The 17,258-nt window shown below is 43.6% G+C and overlaps 1 protein-coding gene across 5 annotated transcripts in view; it reads left to right on the top strand.

Annotated features, from left to right (window-relative positions):
• LOC141103434 (uncharacterized oxidoreductase ZK1290.5-like) overlaps positions 1-17,258 on the top strand; it is a 254,666-nt gene that overhangs the window by 97,614 nt on the left and 139,794 nt on the right. For all 5 annotated transcript variants that reach the window (XM_073593022.1, XM_073593024.1, XM_073593027.1 and 2 more), the window contains exon 4: positions 2,958-3,059. In XM_073593022.1, coding sequence (XP_073449123.1) covers positions 2,958-3,059 — 102 coding nt within the window. The remainder of the gene's footprint in view (positions 1-2,957; positions 3,060-17,258) is intronic.

Here is a 17,258-nt window from a genome sequence, read left to right as displayed (position 1 = left end):
TGTTTAGGTCAAATTCTGACCTTATTATCTGAATGTCACAGCTGAAACTCATCAGACCAGGCAATGTTTTCCCAATTTTGGTGAGCCTGTGTGAATTGTAGCCTCAGTTTCCTGTTCTTAGCTTACAGGAGTGCCACCCGGTATGATCTTCTGCTGCTTTAGCCCATCTGCTTTAAGGTTCAATATGTTGTGCATTGAGAGATGTTATTCTGCATACCTTGGTTGTAACGAGTGGTTATTTGAGTTACTGTTGCCTTTCTATCATCTCGGACCAGTCTTTCCATTCTCCTCTGACATCAACAAGGCATTTTTGTCCGCACAACTGCCACTCACTGGATATTTTCTCTTTTTCGTACATTCTCTGTAAACCTTAGAGATGGTTGTGCGTTAAAATCCCAGTAGATCAGCAGTTCTCAGACCAGTCCGTTTGGCACTAACAACCATGCCACGCTCAAAGTCACTTTGAGCGTTGACCCTTTTTTTCCCATTCTGATGCTCGGTTTGAACTTCATCAAGCTGTCTTCTCTACGTCTAGATGCCTAAATGCATTGAGTTGCTGCCATGTGATTGGCTGATTAGCAATTTGTGTTACCAAGCAATTGAATGGATGTACCTAATAAAGTGACCGGTGAGTGTGTGTATAAGTGTATATATTCATATGTGTGTGTGTGTGTATGTGTGTGTGTATATGTATATATATATATATATATATATATATATATATATATATATATATATATATATATATATATATATATATAGAAAAATCCAGAGGATTGTTGCACTTTGCACTTTTTTCAAAACATTTTATTGAACCAATCTGTTCAAACAAAGTATTACATGCTATAGCATTTGATTAGATATCTGTGTTCTGATCTGATGAGGGGCGTAAGCTTGTAGGCCCGAAATGGAAATCATCGAATGCTATAGCATGTAATATTTTGTTTGAACAGATTGGTTCAATAAAATTTTAAGTGCAGCAATCCTCTGGATTTTTCTTGTATATATGGTCAGTGGGAGAACCAGATTGCATTGCACTGACTACGAACCAGGTGCTGCTTTCCCCAACTACGGTGAAGATAGATATATATATATATATATATATAGATATATATAGATATATACATCTATATATCTATATATATCTATATATATCTATATATATAGATATATATAGATATATATAGATATATAGTTATTATTGTTATTAATATTTTTTTTATTTTTTTTTTTTAAATCCTGCATCAAAGAGACTGGCATATATGTCGCTACCATCAACATTAATAGTATATATGTCGATATGTCGGTTGTTCATGACAACAATTTTCCCTCATTATTAAACCTCCAAAAGTTTGTGATTCCATAGGTAGTATTTAACTACATGCCGACCAGCGCACGACGACACAATGGCACAGCTGGGCAAATGGGCATACAGGTACATCCCCTTTAAATCGCAGCATTGTCGGCGCGCGCTGTGTACTCCGTGACCGTGCCTGCGGGTCCCACAGACTCGATGTTCGCCGGTGTCCCGCGATCGTGTCACAAGGCGGCAGAACAGGGAGATGCCTTTGTAAACAAGGCATTTTCCCGTTCTGCCTAGTGACATGGCAGGGAGCAGTGATCGCTGTCATGTCAGTGGTAGCCCATCCCCCCACATTTAGAACACCTCCCTGGGACACACTTAACCCCTTGATCGCTCCCTAGTGTTTAACCCCTTCCCTGCCAGTGTCATTTACAAAGTAATCAGTGCATTTTTATAGCACTGATCGCTTTATAAATGACAATGGTCCCAATGCTCTGGTCAGGATGGGGGTAAATTCTTTCGGGGCTGAAGTGGTTAACTGGTTCAATGCTTGGAACTGCTTCTTAGTAAGACCATATATATCCTTGCTCTCAATGAGCAGTTTCTCTGCTCACTTGTATGAAGGTGAAAATCTTTTTTTGATCTTTGTTTAAATTATTTTATTCAAGGGGAATTCCTCATCCCCCTGTTGATCCCCTTATTCCAAGTATATATCAAAATCAATCATGTCAATCCCATTCTTTGATTAATTTTCCTCTAGTGAAGCAACTAAGGCTGCCCATACATGGTCGAATTCCAAAAGAATTTTCTTTTGAAAATCAGAAAATTTGTGCGTTTTGTGATCCGATGGTGCCACCATTGATTTCGAAAATTCGGCCAAGTGCTCAGGACCTCAGACTGGGCCAAAGGTTTACCTTCCAACAAGACAATGACCCTAAGCACACAGCTAACAAAGGAGTGGCTTCACAACTCCGTGACTGTTCTTGAATTGCCCAGCCAGAGCCCTGACTTAAACCCAACTGAGCATCTCTGGAGAGACCTAAAAATGGCTGTCCACCAACGTTTACCATCCAACCTGACAGAATTGGAGAAGATCTGCAAGGAGGAATGGCAGAGGATCCCCAATTCCAGGTGTGAAAAACTTGTTGCATCTTTCCCAAAAAGACTCATGGCTGTATTAGATCAAAAGGGTGCTTCTACTAAATACTGAGCAAAGGGTCTGAATACTTAAGACCATGTGATATTACAGTTTTTCTTTTTTAATAAAAAATGTCAACAATTCTGTGTTTTTCTGTCAATATGGGGTGCTGTGTGTACATTAATGAGGAAAAAAATGAACTTAAATGATTTTAGCAAATGGCTGCAATATAACAAAGAGTGAAAAATTTAAGGGGGTCTGAATACTTTCCGTCCTCACTGTATAACCAGCTATTGGATAATAAATTGAGCCCAGCTGAAATATTTTCTGCCAAGTTTGTATAGTGAGATCTGAGGTATTCTTCGTGTGATTTTGCTGATGTTTGCGATATTGGATGACCATCACCTAGTTCTTATGCTTGTGAATTGTTTATGACTTCATGAATGTGAATTTGTATGGATGCTAATTGGTTACAACTTACAATAAATGGTAACCATATGTTTTCTGCCTCTCTAGACCTGTATCTGATGCACTGGCCTGATGCTAATCTTCTTAGTAAGAGTGCCCGGGAGGCCCGAGCAGAGACATGGAAAGCTCTGGAGGATTTGTATGACAGAGGTGAGAGATTAATTGATTTTGGTCATTTTCTCCACAGTTTTTTCCATGACAGAAAAAAACCTGGCACCATATGTATGCTATAGTAGTTCTTGCTTGCATAAAAAGTAGATGTACCAGCAGGGGGAATAACACATCTGTTAAGAAGGCATATGGCTTGCTAAGAGCTAACTGGCACGTCTGACTACGCAACCTAGGAAAGGAGCAGATGGATACGTGTACCTTTTTTAATAAATATCAATGTAATATTGCTGCTTTTAGCCCATTGATTGGGTTGCAGGAGCCATACATACATGTTGCTTTATTCATAGAACATACTTTCAGTCCAATGTCAGAAAACTTGCGTACAGAAGTGAAATAAAGAAAAAAAAATTGTAATTAAAAATAATTTAGCTGAGCTTCTCTTGGGTGACCACTGACAACCAAGCTATTCAGCAAGTGTTTAAAAGCATACACATCTAAATGGATTGAAAATGCCACTTCACTCTTCATTCTTTATAAAAGCCAAACATTTGTAAAAACATAATAGTAAATAACAAAAAAGGTAATACTGTGCCAGCACTCAAAACATATCAATAAAATACAGCTGCTGGCACTGCAATAGAACTGATTCCATTAGTAAGTGTGATATAAAGTGCATTGCTAAGATGTGCAAACAAAAATGAAAATGCAAGAAAGTGAAATGAATTGAATAAAATCAATCAAAGGTGTACATACGAACATGATACTGATAACAACATATTCATAAATCATAATGTCCATGTGAAAAAAGGTGAGTGACTGAAGTGAAAAAAGACAGTTCGATGTACATTCAAACTTCTGCTTCTTGAAAGAAGTTAGATGTTCTTTTGTGAAGAAGACCACCGAAAGTGGAAATTGAACATCAGAAGTTTAGCCACCACCAAACACAGTAATCAGGTACTCTTACCAGATCAAATGGGCTACTAATGAGCAGCCAAATGCGCAGAGAGACCAGGACCAATTGGATTCCACAGGAACCGGCATACACGGAACCACCACACACGGTACCAACTCAGAAGGAATGTGATTACTCCAACTCAGCGTCCAAAATAATCCAAGGCTCAACCAGGCATATATAAATGGAGAAGGAAAAACGCCAACATAGCATAAAATCCTTACTAAGTGAATTTATTGAATAAGTAATGCACTTACATCAATTTGGATGGATACAGGCACTGTATATATGTGATCACAAATGAGGATAGTAGGAAGTGTAATAACAGGGAGCCAGCACAATACATCCCAACGTTTCGTCCACTAAGACTTCTTGCATTGCGTTTGTTAACCCCCCTCCCCAAAAAAATGGATCCTGCTCCTTTATAAATAAAAATAAATTAAAGCATGTTATATGACTCAGTGCCCGTCCTGTGTCATTTAGCCCCTAAAAAACCTGGCTGATCCTGCCAGTTTCTCCCCACCCCTCTGTAAACTGACCACAGTGTATCATGGCTGCTGAGACCAGACACTGTGGTCAGTTTACCTGCCTCTGTCATCAGCAGCCTGCTATCTGCTCTCCTCTCTGTTCCTGTGTCCTCCTCCCCGCTCTGTTTGTGTGTGAGCCGCCCCTCCCCCTTCCTGCTGCTCTCATAACACTTACCTGTATACACCATCAGCACTGCCTCCTATTGCAGTGTCCCCCTCTGTGAAGGATTTATAAATATAAATCCTGTAAATACCCAATTTAAGAGCCGCGATTGTGATCACATGACCAGCCAGTTCTCTCCTCCTCTCCTCCTCCCCTCCAGACTGACATCAGCAGAGGAATCTTAGCCCCGCCCGCTACATCTCTCAGAGAAGGAAAGGAGAAAGCTGGCCAGTCATGTGATTGCAATCTCGGCAGTGAAATTAGGTATTCGCAGCATTTGTTTTTATAAAACACACACGGAGGGGGATACTACAATAGGAGGCAGTGCTGATCGTGTATAGAGGTTAGAGTGACTTAACAACCACTTTAAATGTATTTTATTGGGATTTTATGTGATAGACCAATATTTCTGAAACTTTTTTGTCTTGCGGTACACCAAAACAATTAAAAAATTTTCACAGCACGCCTAAAAAGATTTAATAATTTTTGTGGTGAACGTATTTATTTTTACATATATATTTTATTTTAAATTTAATGTGAAGGATGTGCCTGCTTTCAAGAGCAAATCAGGTTAAAAATCAAAAGACTGCTGCTTTTATATATTGTATTAAAAGACTGCTGCTGCTTTTGTGTATATATATATATATATATATATATATATATATATATATATATATATATAATATTACTAGTCTGCTGCTGATATATTGGGGATCACACTGGTGCGTCCCCGACCCCATCTCTTCTCTCTTCTTCCGTCCTTAGTCTTACCTTGTTCTCAGCTCTGTGTACAGAGGGACAGGGACTGACTGTGGCCTGCTCTGTTGTGTGGGTGGGAGAAGGAAATGACGTAAGGCGTGGCACGCGCAGCTCCTCATTAGCTGAAAGCGCTGCCTGGCAGGCACTTGTCCTGGACTCCTGCAATTGCTGGCAGCCTTTGGCTATTCGCGATCCGGATTGGCGGAGTGAGTCCGACCCGGCAAACATCAACCAATCCAGGTCGCGCTCCAATTCGTACACAGGTGAAGCCTGCACACAGGGCCGTTGCTACCACTAGGCGAACTAGGCAGCTGCCTAGGGCGCACTGCTGCCTAGGGTGCAGCCATGGCCAGGGGGACTCTGGGAACCCTAATGTAAGGGGGGAAGTTGGGATTCTAACGTAAGGGAAGACTTTGGGGATCCCAATGAAATTGGGGTCTCTGTTGTCAGGGGGAACCCTGATGTAAGGGGGGGGTCTCTGGGGACCCTGATTTAAGGAAAGGGGACTCTTGGGACCCTGATGGAAGGGGGAGAAACTTTGTGGACCCTAATGAAAGGGGTAAACTCTGATGGAAGGGGGTCAGGCCCGAGGGGGGTCCAGGCCTAAAGCTGTGTAAGGGGCCCCAAAATTTCTGATGGCTGCTCTGTTCCCCACACACTACACTGACGTTCCACATACCACTGCAGGATTGGATGATGTTAGCTGGAGATGAAACCATCACCTGCAAACTTCAGCCAATCCATAAAGAAGAGGTATCCAGCCAATAAGGTGCCGCACAAGCCGTGCTGCATCACTTCCTCCCAGCTTCTCAGTCAGTCTGCACATGGAGCTAACATTGACAAGGAGGTGAGAAAGCATCCCTGTACAGGCTGCATTTGGAGCCTTTATGTTTTTTGGGGGGGGTGCAAGTGGCTGGTCTCGCCTATGGCCCAAAATAGTCTAGCACCGGCCCTGCCTGCACAGTGCTGCACAGTGACATTCAGCAGCACTGTCTGCAGCAGTATGCCGGGGCGGAGCCTAATGCATTGCTCATCTGACCAGAGCATCTTCTTCCACATGTTTGCTGTGTCTCCAACAGGGCTTCTAACAAACGTGACTTCTTATGGCTTTCTTTCAACAATGGCTTTTATTCACAGCGCATGCGCCGATGACATCATCGGCGCAGTACAAAGTAATTATCTCTTGAACGGCGAACGTTTAGAAATATTTACTGTACCTATAGGTAAGCCTGTTTATATGCTTACCTGTAGGTACAACTTGAAAATGGAGGTTTACAACCTCTTAAATTTTTTAGAATCCCACAATTCTCCTTTAACATGACCCCTTTTTAATTTATTCCCTGCCCACTTTCTGCCTGCCTATCCAATGAGAATGCTTTACAGGCTATTAAGAGCCTCAGGCCTAAACTTGAGCAAGTCATGGTCTCACTAGCCAGGAATTTTTTTTTCAGATATTCAGAATGGAAGACCGGTACACTTAAAGTGGTGTTCCAGCCGAAATGATACTTTTTCAATAAAAATACCCCTATAATACACAAGCTTAATGTATTCTAGTAAAGTTAGTCTGTAAACTAAGGTCTGTTTTGTTAGTTTATAGCAATAGTTTGTTATTTTATAAACTTACAGCAGGCCGTGGCTATCTTAAGTGTGGGAATCTGAAGCCAGACTGTATTTCTTCCTGCATCTCATCCTTGTAGATCTCACACATGCTCAGTGCAGCACAAGCAGTGTAATAGGTTTCAGGTCAGGTTTCCATAGCAACGGCAGTGTCAGAGGAAGTTGCCGCCCCTTCCCAGAAGGCATTGCAAACAGGAAATGATGCGATGGGCCACGGCCAGGGAGGAGGAAGTGAAAAATGAATACAGCAGATATACAGTAGGCGCTGAGAAAAAAAAAATTAAAAAATCCAATTCGTTTACAGTACACAGTTTAGTGAGGGATGCTGAAGAGTTGTAAAAGTGGGTGGAACTCCACTTTAAAGATGAAGTAAGCCCACAGATTTAACAGTTTAAAAAAAAGGTACACTTCTGGCACCTCCCGGGAATGTAACTGTTACATTGGATGTACTCTCAACCAAACTGTCAAACCATCCAATGGCTGGTGTCATAACTGGTCACATGTACAGCATCATGGCAGTTGAAGATCAAACAGAGGCCAATATGGTGACTTCCTTGGCTGAAAACGATAGGAGGGTTTACTTCCACTTTAAACAGTTGGTAATTACAGTTAGTTACTGGCTTGTAGTATCAATTCTTATCCATTTATTAAAGCCCCTGTGAAGAGGGGGAACAGAAGCCAGGCACTATTGTGACACTTAGGCTGCTTTCACACTGGGGCGGTAGGGGGCGTCGGCGGTAAAACAGCGCTATTTTACCGCGGTATTCGGCCGCTAGGGGTGCGGTTTTAACCCCCCGCTGGCGGCCGAAAAAGGGTTAAAACCACTCGTATAGCGCGGCTATAGCCGCGGTATTGCCGCGGTATAGCCGCGCTGTCCCATTGATTTCAATGGGCAGGAGCGGTTTAGGAGCGGTGAATACACCACTCCTTCACCGCTCCAAAGATGCGGCTGGCAGGAGATTTTTTCTTCTCCTGCCAGCGCACCGCTTCAGTGTGAAAGCCCTCGGGCTTTCACACTGAACAAACAGCGGAGGCTGTTTTGGGGCGGTTTGCAGGCGGTATTTTTAGCGCAATAACGCCTGCAAACCGCCCCAGTGTGAAAGGGGTCTTAACCTACTGTATGTCCACTGTTTAAGAAAGGTAGCAATAGTTAACTTTTTCATGTTATTAAAATACAACTTATATTCTTATCCATTAACATGAAGCAGTTACTGTTTGGATAATGTAAGGGTAAAAGTGATAACAGTTTTGTTAAAAAGGCTTCTAGGTTGTTATCTATAGTGGTTGGTGCTCATTAAAAATACAATTTTATAACTGACAAGGGCTGTGCTAGTGAGATAAGCAGTTTGATACAAAATGTACTGTTTGCCCATGACCGCTTCCCATCATTGATATGGTGTGGTAATATTATCACTGTCCTCAGGGACATAGCAAGGAATGCAGGAGAAGATTGGCCTTCATTGTGGATAGATGTAGCTTGAACACACTAATGTTTAATCATATGATATTGTATGAACTGGCAGTTCATTTACAGAGGTGGCATGTTTGTGGTATGGATGTCTTCAACAGGAAACACTGACACCTGTTCAGCCTTGAGGAACTGTACATTAAATACAGGATTGAAAAGTGAGAAGCGAATGTGTGCAGACAGAAAACAGGTATTGAAAAATGATAATTTTCAGTATATAAATATAACAAGGCGGCCAAAGGTAGATCAAACTCCTTAGAAAAGTTTATGGTCTGAAAGTGTCAGTTTAGCCAAAATGTCATCTTTGGGTCAATCTTGGTGAGCTTTTTATTTATTTTTTTTCCCAATACTTTATTTTTGCAAAAGGAGAAAGACACACGGTAAGGTACAGAGAGAGACCCCGGAAATTGGGATCAACATACTTACACAACAATACAAAAGAGGGTAATATTACATCTGAATTAATATACTTAAAATCTTAACTTTTCCCAGAGGTGTAAACACTCAGCATCTAGATCAAGGAGTCTCCATACCCCGTGTGCTGTTTTTTCAGCGGAAGAATCCACGTTATACCATGTTCAGATTCAGAGATGGCCCAAGGGGGTCCAGAAATGAGAGGGAAGGAAGGAGGAGGTGGTAAAGGTGGGAAGAGAAGAGGAAAAAAAAAAAGGGAGGGGGGGTAGGTGTCTAGCCGTCTAACCCATCATCCAGGTAAAAGAGCCCTCCGGATGTGTCCACTCTTCATGGGGGATTTAGAGCCAATCCTGCATACTCCTCAGAGTACACGAATTTGTGCCAGTAGAACCATTTCTTGGTATATTTCTCGTGCAGACCTTTTTCAGTAGCTGCCAAGTCTTTCATCACACTTATATCTGCCACCTTTTTCAACCAGGTGGCAATCGACGGGGGCTGCGTCTGTTTTCCGGTACCGTGGGATGCATCCCTTGGCAGCCGTGACCAAGAGGGGCAGAATAGACTTTCTATATACTTTACTGGGGATATTGTGGTGATGCAAGAGAAAGAAGGCCCTTGGAATGTCTCTGTCGGTACAATTCGATGAACTTCTGTCCAATAGGGTTGCAAGAGACGGCAAGACCAGTCTCCTCTCCACATCTCCAGCATAAATCAGAGCATTGGGGGCATTTTATGGATTTTTACCGGGGTGTGGTACCACCGGGTTAGGACCTTGAAACCCGCCTCTTGGTGTTTAGCGCAGATCAAAGTCTTGTAGGAGAATAGGTAGAGTCTGTCTACCTGCTTCTCAATCAGTTCTAACCCCTACTCCCGCTCCCACCCTGTGATGTATGGGGGTTTGTATTCTGCTAGCGGTGATGTCAACAGTTGATAGGTTAGAGAGACCGCATGGGAGAGTGTAGATTGCTCCAGGCTAAGCTGTTCAAAGATCGTGAGAGACCTCTGAAACAACACCGGGGGTGGCAGAGATCTAAGAAAGTGAGATAGTTGAATTTTCTGCCAGAAAGACAACCCCGACCATAATTTGTTGTCTCGTCATCCAATGTCTGCCTGACATGAAATTTCGAGCCTGTGACCGCTCTGTTGTTTTCAAATCCAGAAATCTGGGGTCTTGGAGTCCAGGGGTAAAAACTAGATTCCCTACTATGGGTAAGAGTGGCGATGATAGGGGCGCCACCGAGAAGTCTTGGAAAGCCTTCCGGCTTATCCTCTTAGTCTCCCCTATCATGGGGTGGTCCATAGCCTGCCGGGGAAGGTCTGTTTGTGATGAGCTTTTTATATTTAAGTGACTGTAGCGAAAAAAATTACATATATATATATATATATATATATATATATATATATATATATATATATAGGCTATATTTCGCACCCGCAAAAAAACATGTAAGTCAGAGTCCAAATCTCTTGCAAGAAAGCTGTGAGGCGTGTGTCCATTACTTTGCCAACAATGTCTCCTCAATTGGACACGGACGTAAAGCCTCATACACACCACTATTTTTTTTTTCATTCAACCCAATATGTTGAACGAAAAAAAACTTGACAGCTCAGGTTGGAACCCCTGTACTAACAATCCAATGTTAGTGCAGCAATCTCCCCTGCTGAGCTATTTTGTTCTGACAGGGGGACGGCCTCTCCGCCAGAACATTGTGGTTAGATGATGATCAGGAGGCAGTCGGCAGACCTTTTTCGGTCAGGATCCTTCGACAAAAGCCGGCCGAACAGCTGGCTTCTGTCGGTCCGGCTGCCATACACACTGGCCGGATGCCGGCTGGTTTCTATTGAACAAGTTGATGCTGGCCGACATTCAGCCCATGTGTATTAGGCTTAAGTCTGAAAAGGAGTCCCCCGAGAGCACAGTAGTACAGACTCCACATCAACAAGCATTTGGACAACATAGCATGAGGAACGTATGTCAGTCAACCAAGGAGATCCTTCCAACTACATCATGTGACCTTGATCAAGGTTGTACAGGCCCATAATTGACATGCAATAGTCACATTAGTCCATTGGTCAAAAAAATTGTACATTGCTACCGTGATACATGGATCTTCCCACACCAACCTAAAGAAGCCATTATCAGGCCATTGTTTAAAGGGGCCTTCCTTGGATCCTGGAATCTTGCCCAACTACAGACCATTGTGAAACCTCCCCTTTTAGAAAAGGTGACTGTCAAATAGCAAAATCTTTGACATATTCCAATCTGGTTTTTAGAAAAATAATACAGTACAAGAACAGGACTAGTCTGCCTATCAAATTACCTATTTATGGCTAGGGACAAAGGAGAATGCTCTATCTCTATTCTTATTGATCTTTCTGCCATATTTGGAGCATACCATCTTACTAGATCACTTAAAGTGACATTAAACCCTATGGATGAAATGTTGTAATAATTTTTCCTTAAAATGTGGTGTGTGGTTGTAATAGTCTGGTGATCCTGCCAATCTTCTATTCAAAGTGGCAATGGTGTTGTGGGTGATCTACAGTCTTTGATGTTGCCACTAGTCTGTGTATGTCCAGTTTTGTCCGCATTTGAGCTTCTTCATTTGGCATTGGGCTGTCTATATTATAGACCTCATAGATGATGGGCAACTGAAGGAGCTCACATGGTTGGCTGACAATGCTGCTGCTTATTGCAATTAACTGGTTTACTGTAGTTATGGAAGAATCTAAAAGGTAGATTCTTTGCAATAGATTTACAGAAAATGATTTGGTTAAAAAATGTGTATACAGTGAAGCATGATGACAAACATAATGAATAGATTTTAAATCTACATACACTTTTTAGCAACTACTTTAGGTCTTGTTCACACCATTTGCATTGACCTGCAATGGGTAGCCCTGCCCAGCACAGTCCCAACACAAAGACAAGGCAGTTTGCCTTGTTTGCTATGAAGTCAGTTCACACTATTGTGTTGTGGTCAGAGGCAGCCTATAACTAGGCAAATTAGGCGGTCGCCTAAGGCCTCGCACTCACAGGGGCTTTGCAGCCACCTAATTTGCCTATTGCAGTGTTTCCTAACTGTGGTTTCCCAGATGTTCTGCCGCACAGTCACCAGGTGGTCGGCGACGATCTACCCGTCAATCACAGACGCCTGATGGGTAGATCGAGTATCAGCCAACATGCAGACTAGCGCAGGTAGCTGCTGTTGTTCTTTCACATGTTGCGCTACTCCCCGGCGGCCACTCCTCTCCTCTCGTCGTATGCTTGTGACATCACCTGGGATGGACTAGAGGAGAGGAGAGGAGAGGAGGGGCCGGCGGGGAGTAGCGTGACATGAGAGAGAACTACAGCTGCTTCCCGCACTACTCTGCATTTGAAGGAAACTGATAGAAAAACAAAGTCTGCCATGCTGTGCCCCATACCCTTTGCACTGCTGTGCCCAGTGCTCTGCTGTGCCCATACCCTGCTGTGCCCCGTACCCTGTGCCCTGCTGTGCCCAAACCCTAATGTACCCATACCCTGATGTGCCCCATACCCTGTGCCCTGCTGTGCCCGTACCCTGATGTGCCCCATACCCTTATGTGCCCCATACCCTGTCCCCTACTGTGCCTGGTACCTGTACCCTGATATGCCCCATACCCTGTGCCCTGATGTGCCTGTTTCCCTGATGTGCTGGTACTCTTCTGTGCCCCGTGCCCTGATGTGCCCCGTACCCTGTGCCCTGCTGTGCCCTGTACCCTTATGTACCCCGTACCCTGCTGTACCCTGTACCCTGATGTGCCCTGTACGCTGTGGTGCCCTGTACCCTGCTGCACCATCTACCCTACTGTGCCATGTACACTGTGGTGCCCTGCTGTGCCCCGTACCCTGTACCCTGATGTGCCCTGTACCCTGCTGTGCCCTGTACCCTGTTGTTCCCCATGCCCTGCTGTGTGCACTGTACCTTGCTGCGTGCTCTGCTGTTCCCTGTACCCTGCTGTGTGCCCTGTACAACGCTGTTTGTCCTAAACCCTGCTGTGCTCTGTACCCTGCTGTGTGCCCTGCTGTGTGCCCCATGCCCTGCTGTGTGCCTTGTGATAAGCCCTGCTGTGTACCCCATGTTATGCTGCTTGCCCCATGGTGTGCCCCATGCCCTGTCATGAGCCCCTTGATGTGCCCCATGTTCTGCTGTGAGCCCCATGATGTACCTCATATTTTGGTGTGTGCCCTGTGATGTACCCCATGCCCTGCTGTGTGTCCTATGCCCTGCTGTGAGCCCCACGATGTGCCCCATGTTCTGCTGTGTGCCCCATGATGTGACCCATGTTCTGCTGTGTGTCCAGTGATGTGCCCCATGTTCTGCTGTGCGCCCCATGATGTGCCCAAGGTTCTGCTGTGTGCCCCATGTTCTGCTGTGCGCCCCATAATGTGGCCAGTGTTCTGCTGTGTGCCCCATAATGTGCCCGCTGTTCCCCATGTAATGTGCTCTATTGTGCCCCATAATGTGCTCTGCTGTACCCCCCTGTAATGTGCCCTGATGTGCCCTGCTGCCCCCACCCTGTATTGTGTCCTGACCTCCTGTGCTTTGCCCTGCTGTCCCCTGTACGCTGCTTATCTCAAGTTAAACCCAGAACTACACAAGTTTCACATAAACTAGGTAAGTTCTAATATTTGTTTCTATTATTTAATGCCTATTCTTAAAATAATTGTTTTTATATCACGGCTCGCTGATCACACCGATGTTCTGTGAGCTGTAGATCTAAACACTATGGGTTACAGCACACCTAAATTGTTAGCCCCACTCCTGAACCCCCAATGGTTGCCTTACCCATACCCCAGTTCATTTTGAACTCTTGAATTCTTTTTCATATTATGGGCGTGAGTGGGGCCTTATGTCTAAGTTTTGCCTAATGCCGTGTACACACGACTGGACTTTTCGACAGCAAAGGTCCGACGGAACAAATCCGTCAGACAATTTGATCGTGTGTGGGCTTCATCGGACCGGATCTGACGGACTTTAGAAATAGAACATGTTTCAAATCTTTCCGACGGACTCGAGTCCTATCGAAAAATCCTTTCGTGTGTATGCTAGTCCGACGGACCAAAAACGACGCAAGGGCAGCTATTGGCTACTGGCTATGAACTTCCTTATTCTAGTCCGGTCGTACATCATCACGTTCGAATCAGTCGGACTTTAGTGTGATCGTATGTAGGCAAGTCCGTTTCTCTGGAACTCCGTTGAAAAGTCCTTCGGAGTTCAGTCCGTCGAAAAGTCCGCTGTGTACGCGGCATAAGGCCTCACAAAGCCTAGAGCCGCCTCTGGTTGTGGTGGTGTGTACTGAAAAAAAAAATACTATGTGCAGTACTTTTCTCAGTAGACCATGTTGCAACGCATACCACCGCATTGCAACACAACAGAAATAAACAGCCATTTCAATAACGTTTTTAGAAAAAGGTAAACAGTACAATGCGCCAGAATCACCATTGTGGCTTCTGGTGTGAAGGTGCCCTCAAATTAAATCTGTGCTAGGGATACAAATGCCTTGATTAACCTCTACTATGAGAGCAATGTTTTTTTTAATGTCTATGGAACTTTCTTAATCACTGGAACCTGGAACAAGTGTGCAGATAAGGATTCTGACTTTAGTTGTTCATGCTTGTTCTAGGTTAGTGACTCAGTATTTCCAGGCATTCAAAAAACAAAACAAAAAAACAATACATATTTATGATCTTGTATACATGCACACTATTTCTTATTATAATATTTTTGAAAAGGGACAGCTTTGACTGTTTAAAACAAAATAGTTAAAATAAACTGTTGAGTCATCTGCAAGCAGTCTAGTGAAATTGCTCTGAGATAGATTACATGTGAAGGAATAGGCTATTGTGAATTGTTACATTATTTAAAGGAGTTACAATGTTAAAGCTGGTTTCCAGGAATTCAGCTCCTTTGTGAAAAGTGAAGGCACACCATGGGGTTGATTTACTAAAGGAAAACAGACTGTGCACTTTACAAGTGCAGTTGCACTCTACAAAGTTGCTCCAGTGTTTAGTAAATAGGATGAAGCTGTGCTGACTTCCATCATCCAATTACGTGCAAGCAAAAATTTTTTTTTTTTTATTTGTCTTGCATGTGATTGGGTATTTTTTACAAAGTGAAGCTTTGCCTCATTTACTAAGCTCTAGTGCAACTGCACTTTCAAAGTGCACAGACTATTTGCCTTTAGTAAATCAACTCCAGTGGGTTAAGTCCAAGGAGGTGCATGACATCTCCTGGGCTTTTGTCTATTATTTATATCTGACAGATTTATTGCACTCCTGGAAAATGACTATAGCTTTTTTCCAAAAGCCCAATGCTGATGCTTCAGGTCTAAGCATACTTAACATTCGAGCTGTTGCTATGCCTGCCCCTCCCCTCCTGCCCAATCACAGAAGCCTTTGTAAACTCATTTACAAAATACAAAGGCTTCTCTGAATAAGCAGCAGAGAGTAGGGCAAGCATAGCTGCTCTGTGTGCCTCATCTCTCCTCTCTTACAGCCCCGACTGTCTGCGCACTTGCAGGGGTCTATGGAGCCGCTCTTACATTCGGGGACTAGGATTGTGTCTCACTAAGCTGTGAATATCAATAAAAGCACACAGCCTCATAGTCTGAGATGGCACTCCCCAGCCCCTCCCTCTCCCTACACCCTTTTCTCCAAACTAACAGGCTGACTCAAGACTGCACTGTTAATTGTCGGCTGATGTCACAGAGCCGGTCCTGGCTCTGCAGGGATCCTGATAATAATGTTGGGATCCACCCAGATGCCTAACCGACAGCCTTTCAGCATGCTGTTGAGAGCTTGAGTCAGCTGCTCCCGCCCCCTCCACAGCCCAGCACTCCAGTGAGCCTGGGGGGACAGAGCAGAGAGCTGGTTACTGACAGTCACTGTTCTCTGCTCAGTGACTGCTGATCGCTCAGTTCTTGGTCTTAGAGCCAACGGGGGACAGCTGCAGAGTCAGACCGATGCTGCGGCCATATAGATGAGTATGTGTGTTTGTTTTTTTTTATATCCTGCACTTCTCCTTTTATTTTAACCTAACTGTTTAATTTAGTATACTGAATATATTTAGATCTAGAGTGGACAAGCAGGGTTGTGGGGCAAGAAGGTAAAGTGTGGTGTGGACCAAAGTGCAGCATAAAAATAGTTTTGAGAGTTAAAGAAAACTGTGATATGGTCCTCAAAGGGACAGTGTAGAAGCAAGAGGAGAATAGCACTAGCATTACAGAAGAGACCAGAGTGACGTATGAGCAGTGTAAGAGAGACCAGAGAGATGCATGAGCAGTGCACAAGGGATCATAGAGAAGCACAAGCAGTGCAGGAGGGATCAGAAAGAAGCATAAGCAGTGCAGGAGGGATGAGAAAGAAGCACAAGCAGTGCAGGAGGGATCAGAAAAAAGCACAAGCAGTGCAGGAGGGATCAGAAAAAAGCATAAGCAGTGTAGGAGGGATCAGAAAGAAGCATAAGCAGTGTAGGAGGGATCAGAAAGAAGCACAAGCAGTGCAGGCGGGATCAGAAAGAAGCACAAGCAGTGCAGGAGGGATCAGAAAGAAGCACAAGCAGTGCAGGAGGGATCAGAAAGAAACACAAGCAGTGCAAGAGGAGAATAGCACTAGCAGTACAGAAGAGACCAGAGTGATGTATGAGCAGTGTAAGAGGGACCAGAGAGATGCATGAGCAGTGCACGAGGGATCCTAGAGAAGCATAAGCAGTGCAGGAGGGATCAGAAAGAAGCATAAGCAGTGCATGAGGGATCAGAAAGAAGCATAAGCAGTGCAGGAGGGATCAGAAAGAAGCACAAGCAGTGTAGGAGGGATCAGAAAGAAGTATGAGCAGTGCAGGAGGGACCACGAGAGGTGCAAAAGCAGTGCTAGAGACCACAGATGTAAGACAGAATATATGGTGCTATTATGACTGTATATGGTACAGAATGATCTCATGATGTGTCCTGTATGAAAACTATAAGTACACTTTCTTTGATCTTTTAGTAACAGAACTGGATGAAATGGGAAACCTCGAAATCTATTCAGACATGACAAAAATGGCTATCCTAAAACACAAGAATAATAGTAACATTGCTTTAATGTAGAGTTCCTACACTCTTCTCGTTTAAATATTTTATTGAAGATTATACAGTACATGCGATTAGTACATATTTTGAAATAATAACGATATATACAAATATAAATAACGAAACTTCTCAGTTAAATATTCAAGAAACAATAAATTCATAAATTCATATCTTAGAGGTATGTTGTGTGGAGGTATGTAAACCCTTCTACGATTTGCAAACTATAATTATTATAATTACCGAT

This window comes from Aquarana catesbeiana, linkage group LG07 (genome assembly GCF_042186555.1).
Source record: "Aquarana catesbeiana isolate 2022-GZ linkage group LG07, ASM4218655v1, whole genome shotgun sequence".
NCBI lineage: Eukaryota > Metazoa > Chordata > Amphibia > Anura > Ranidae > Aquarana > Aquarana catesbeiana.
This window is presented reverse-complemented; position numbering and strand designations above follow the sequence as displayed.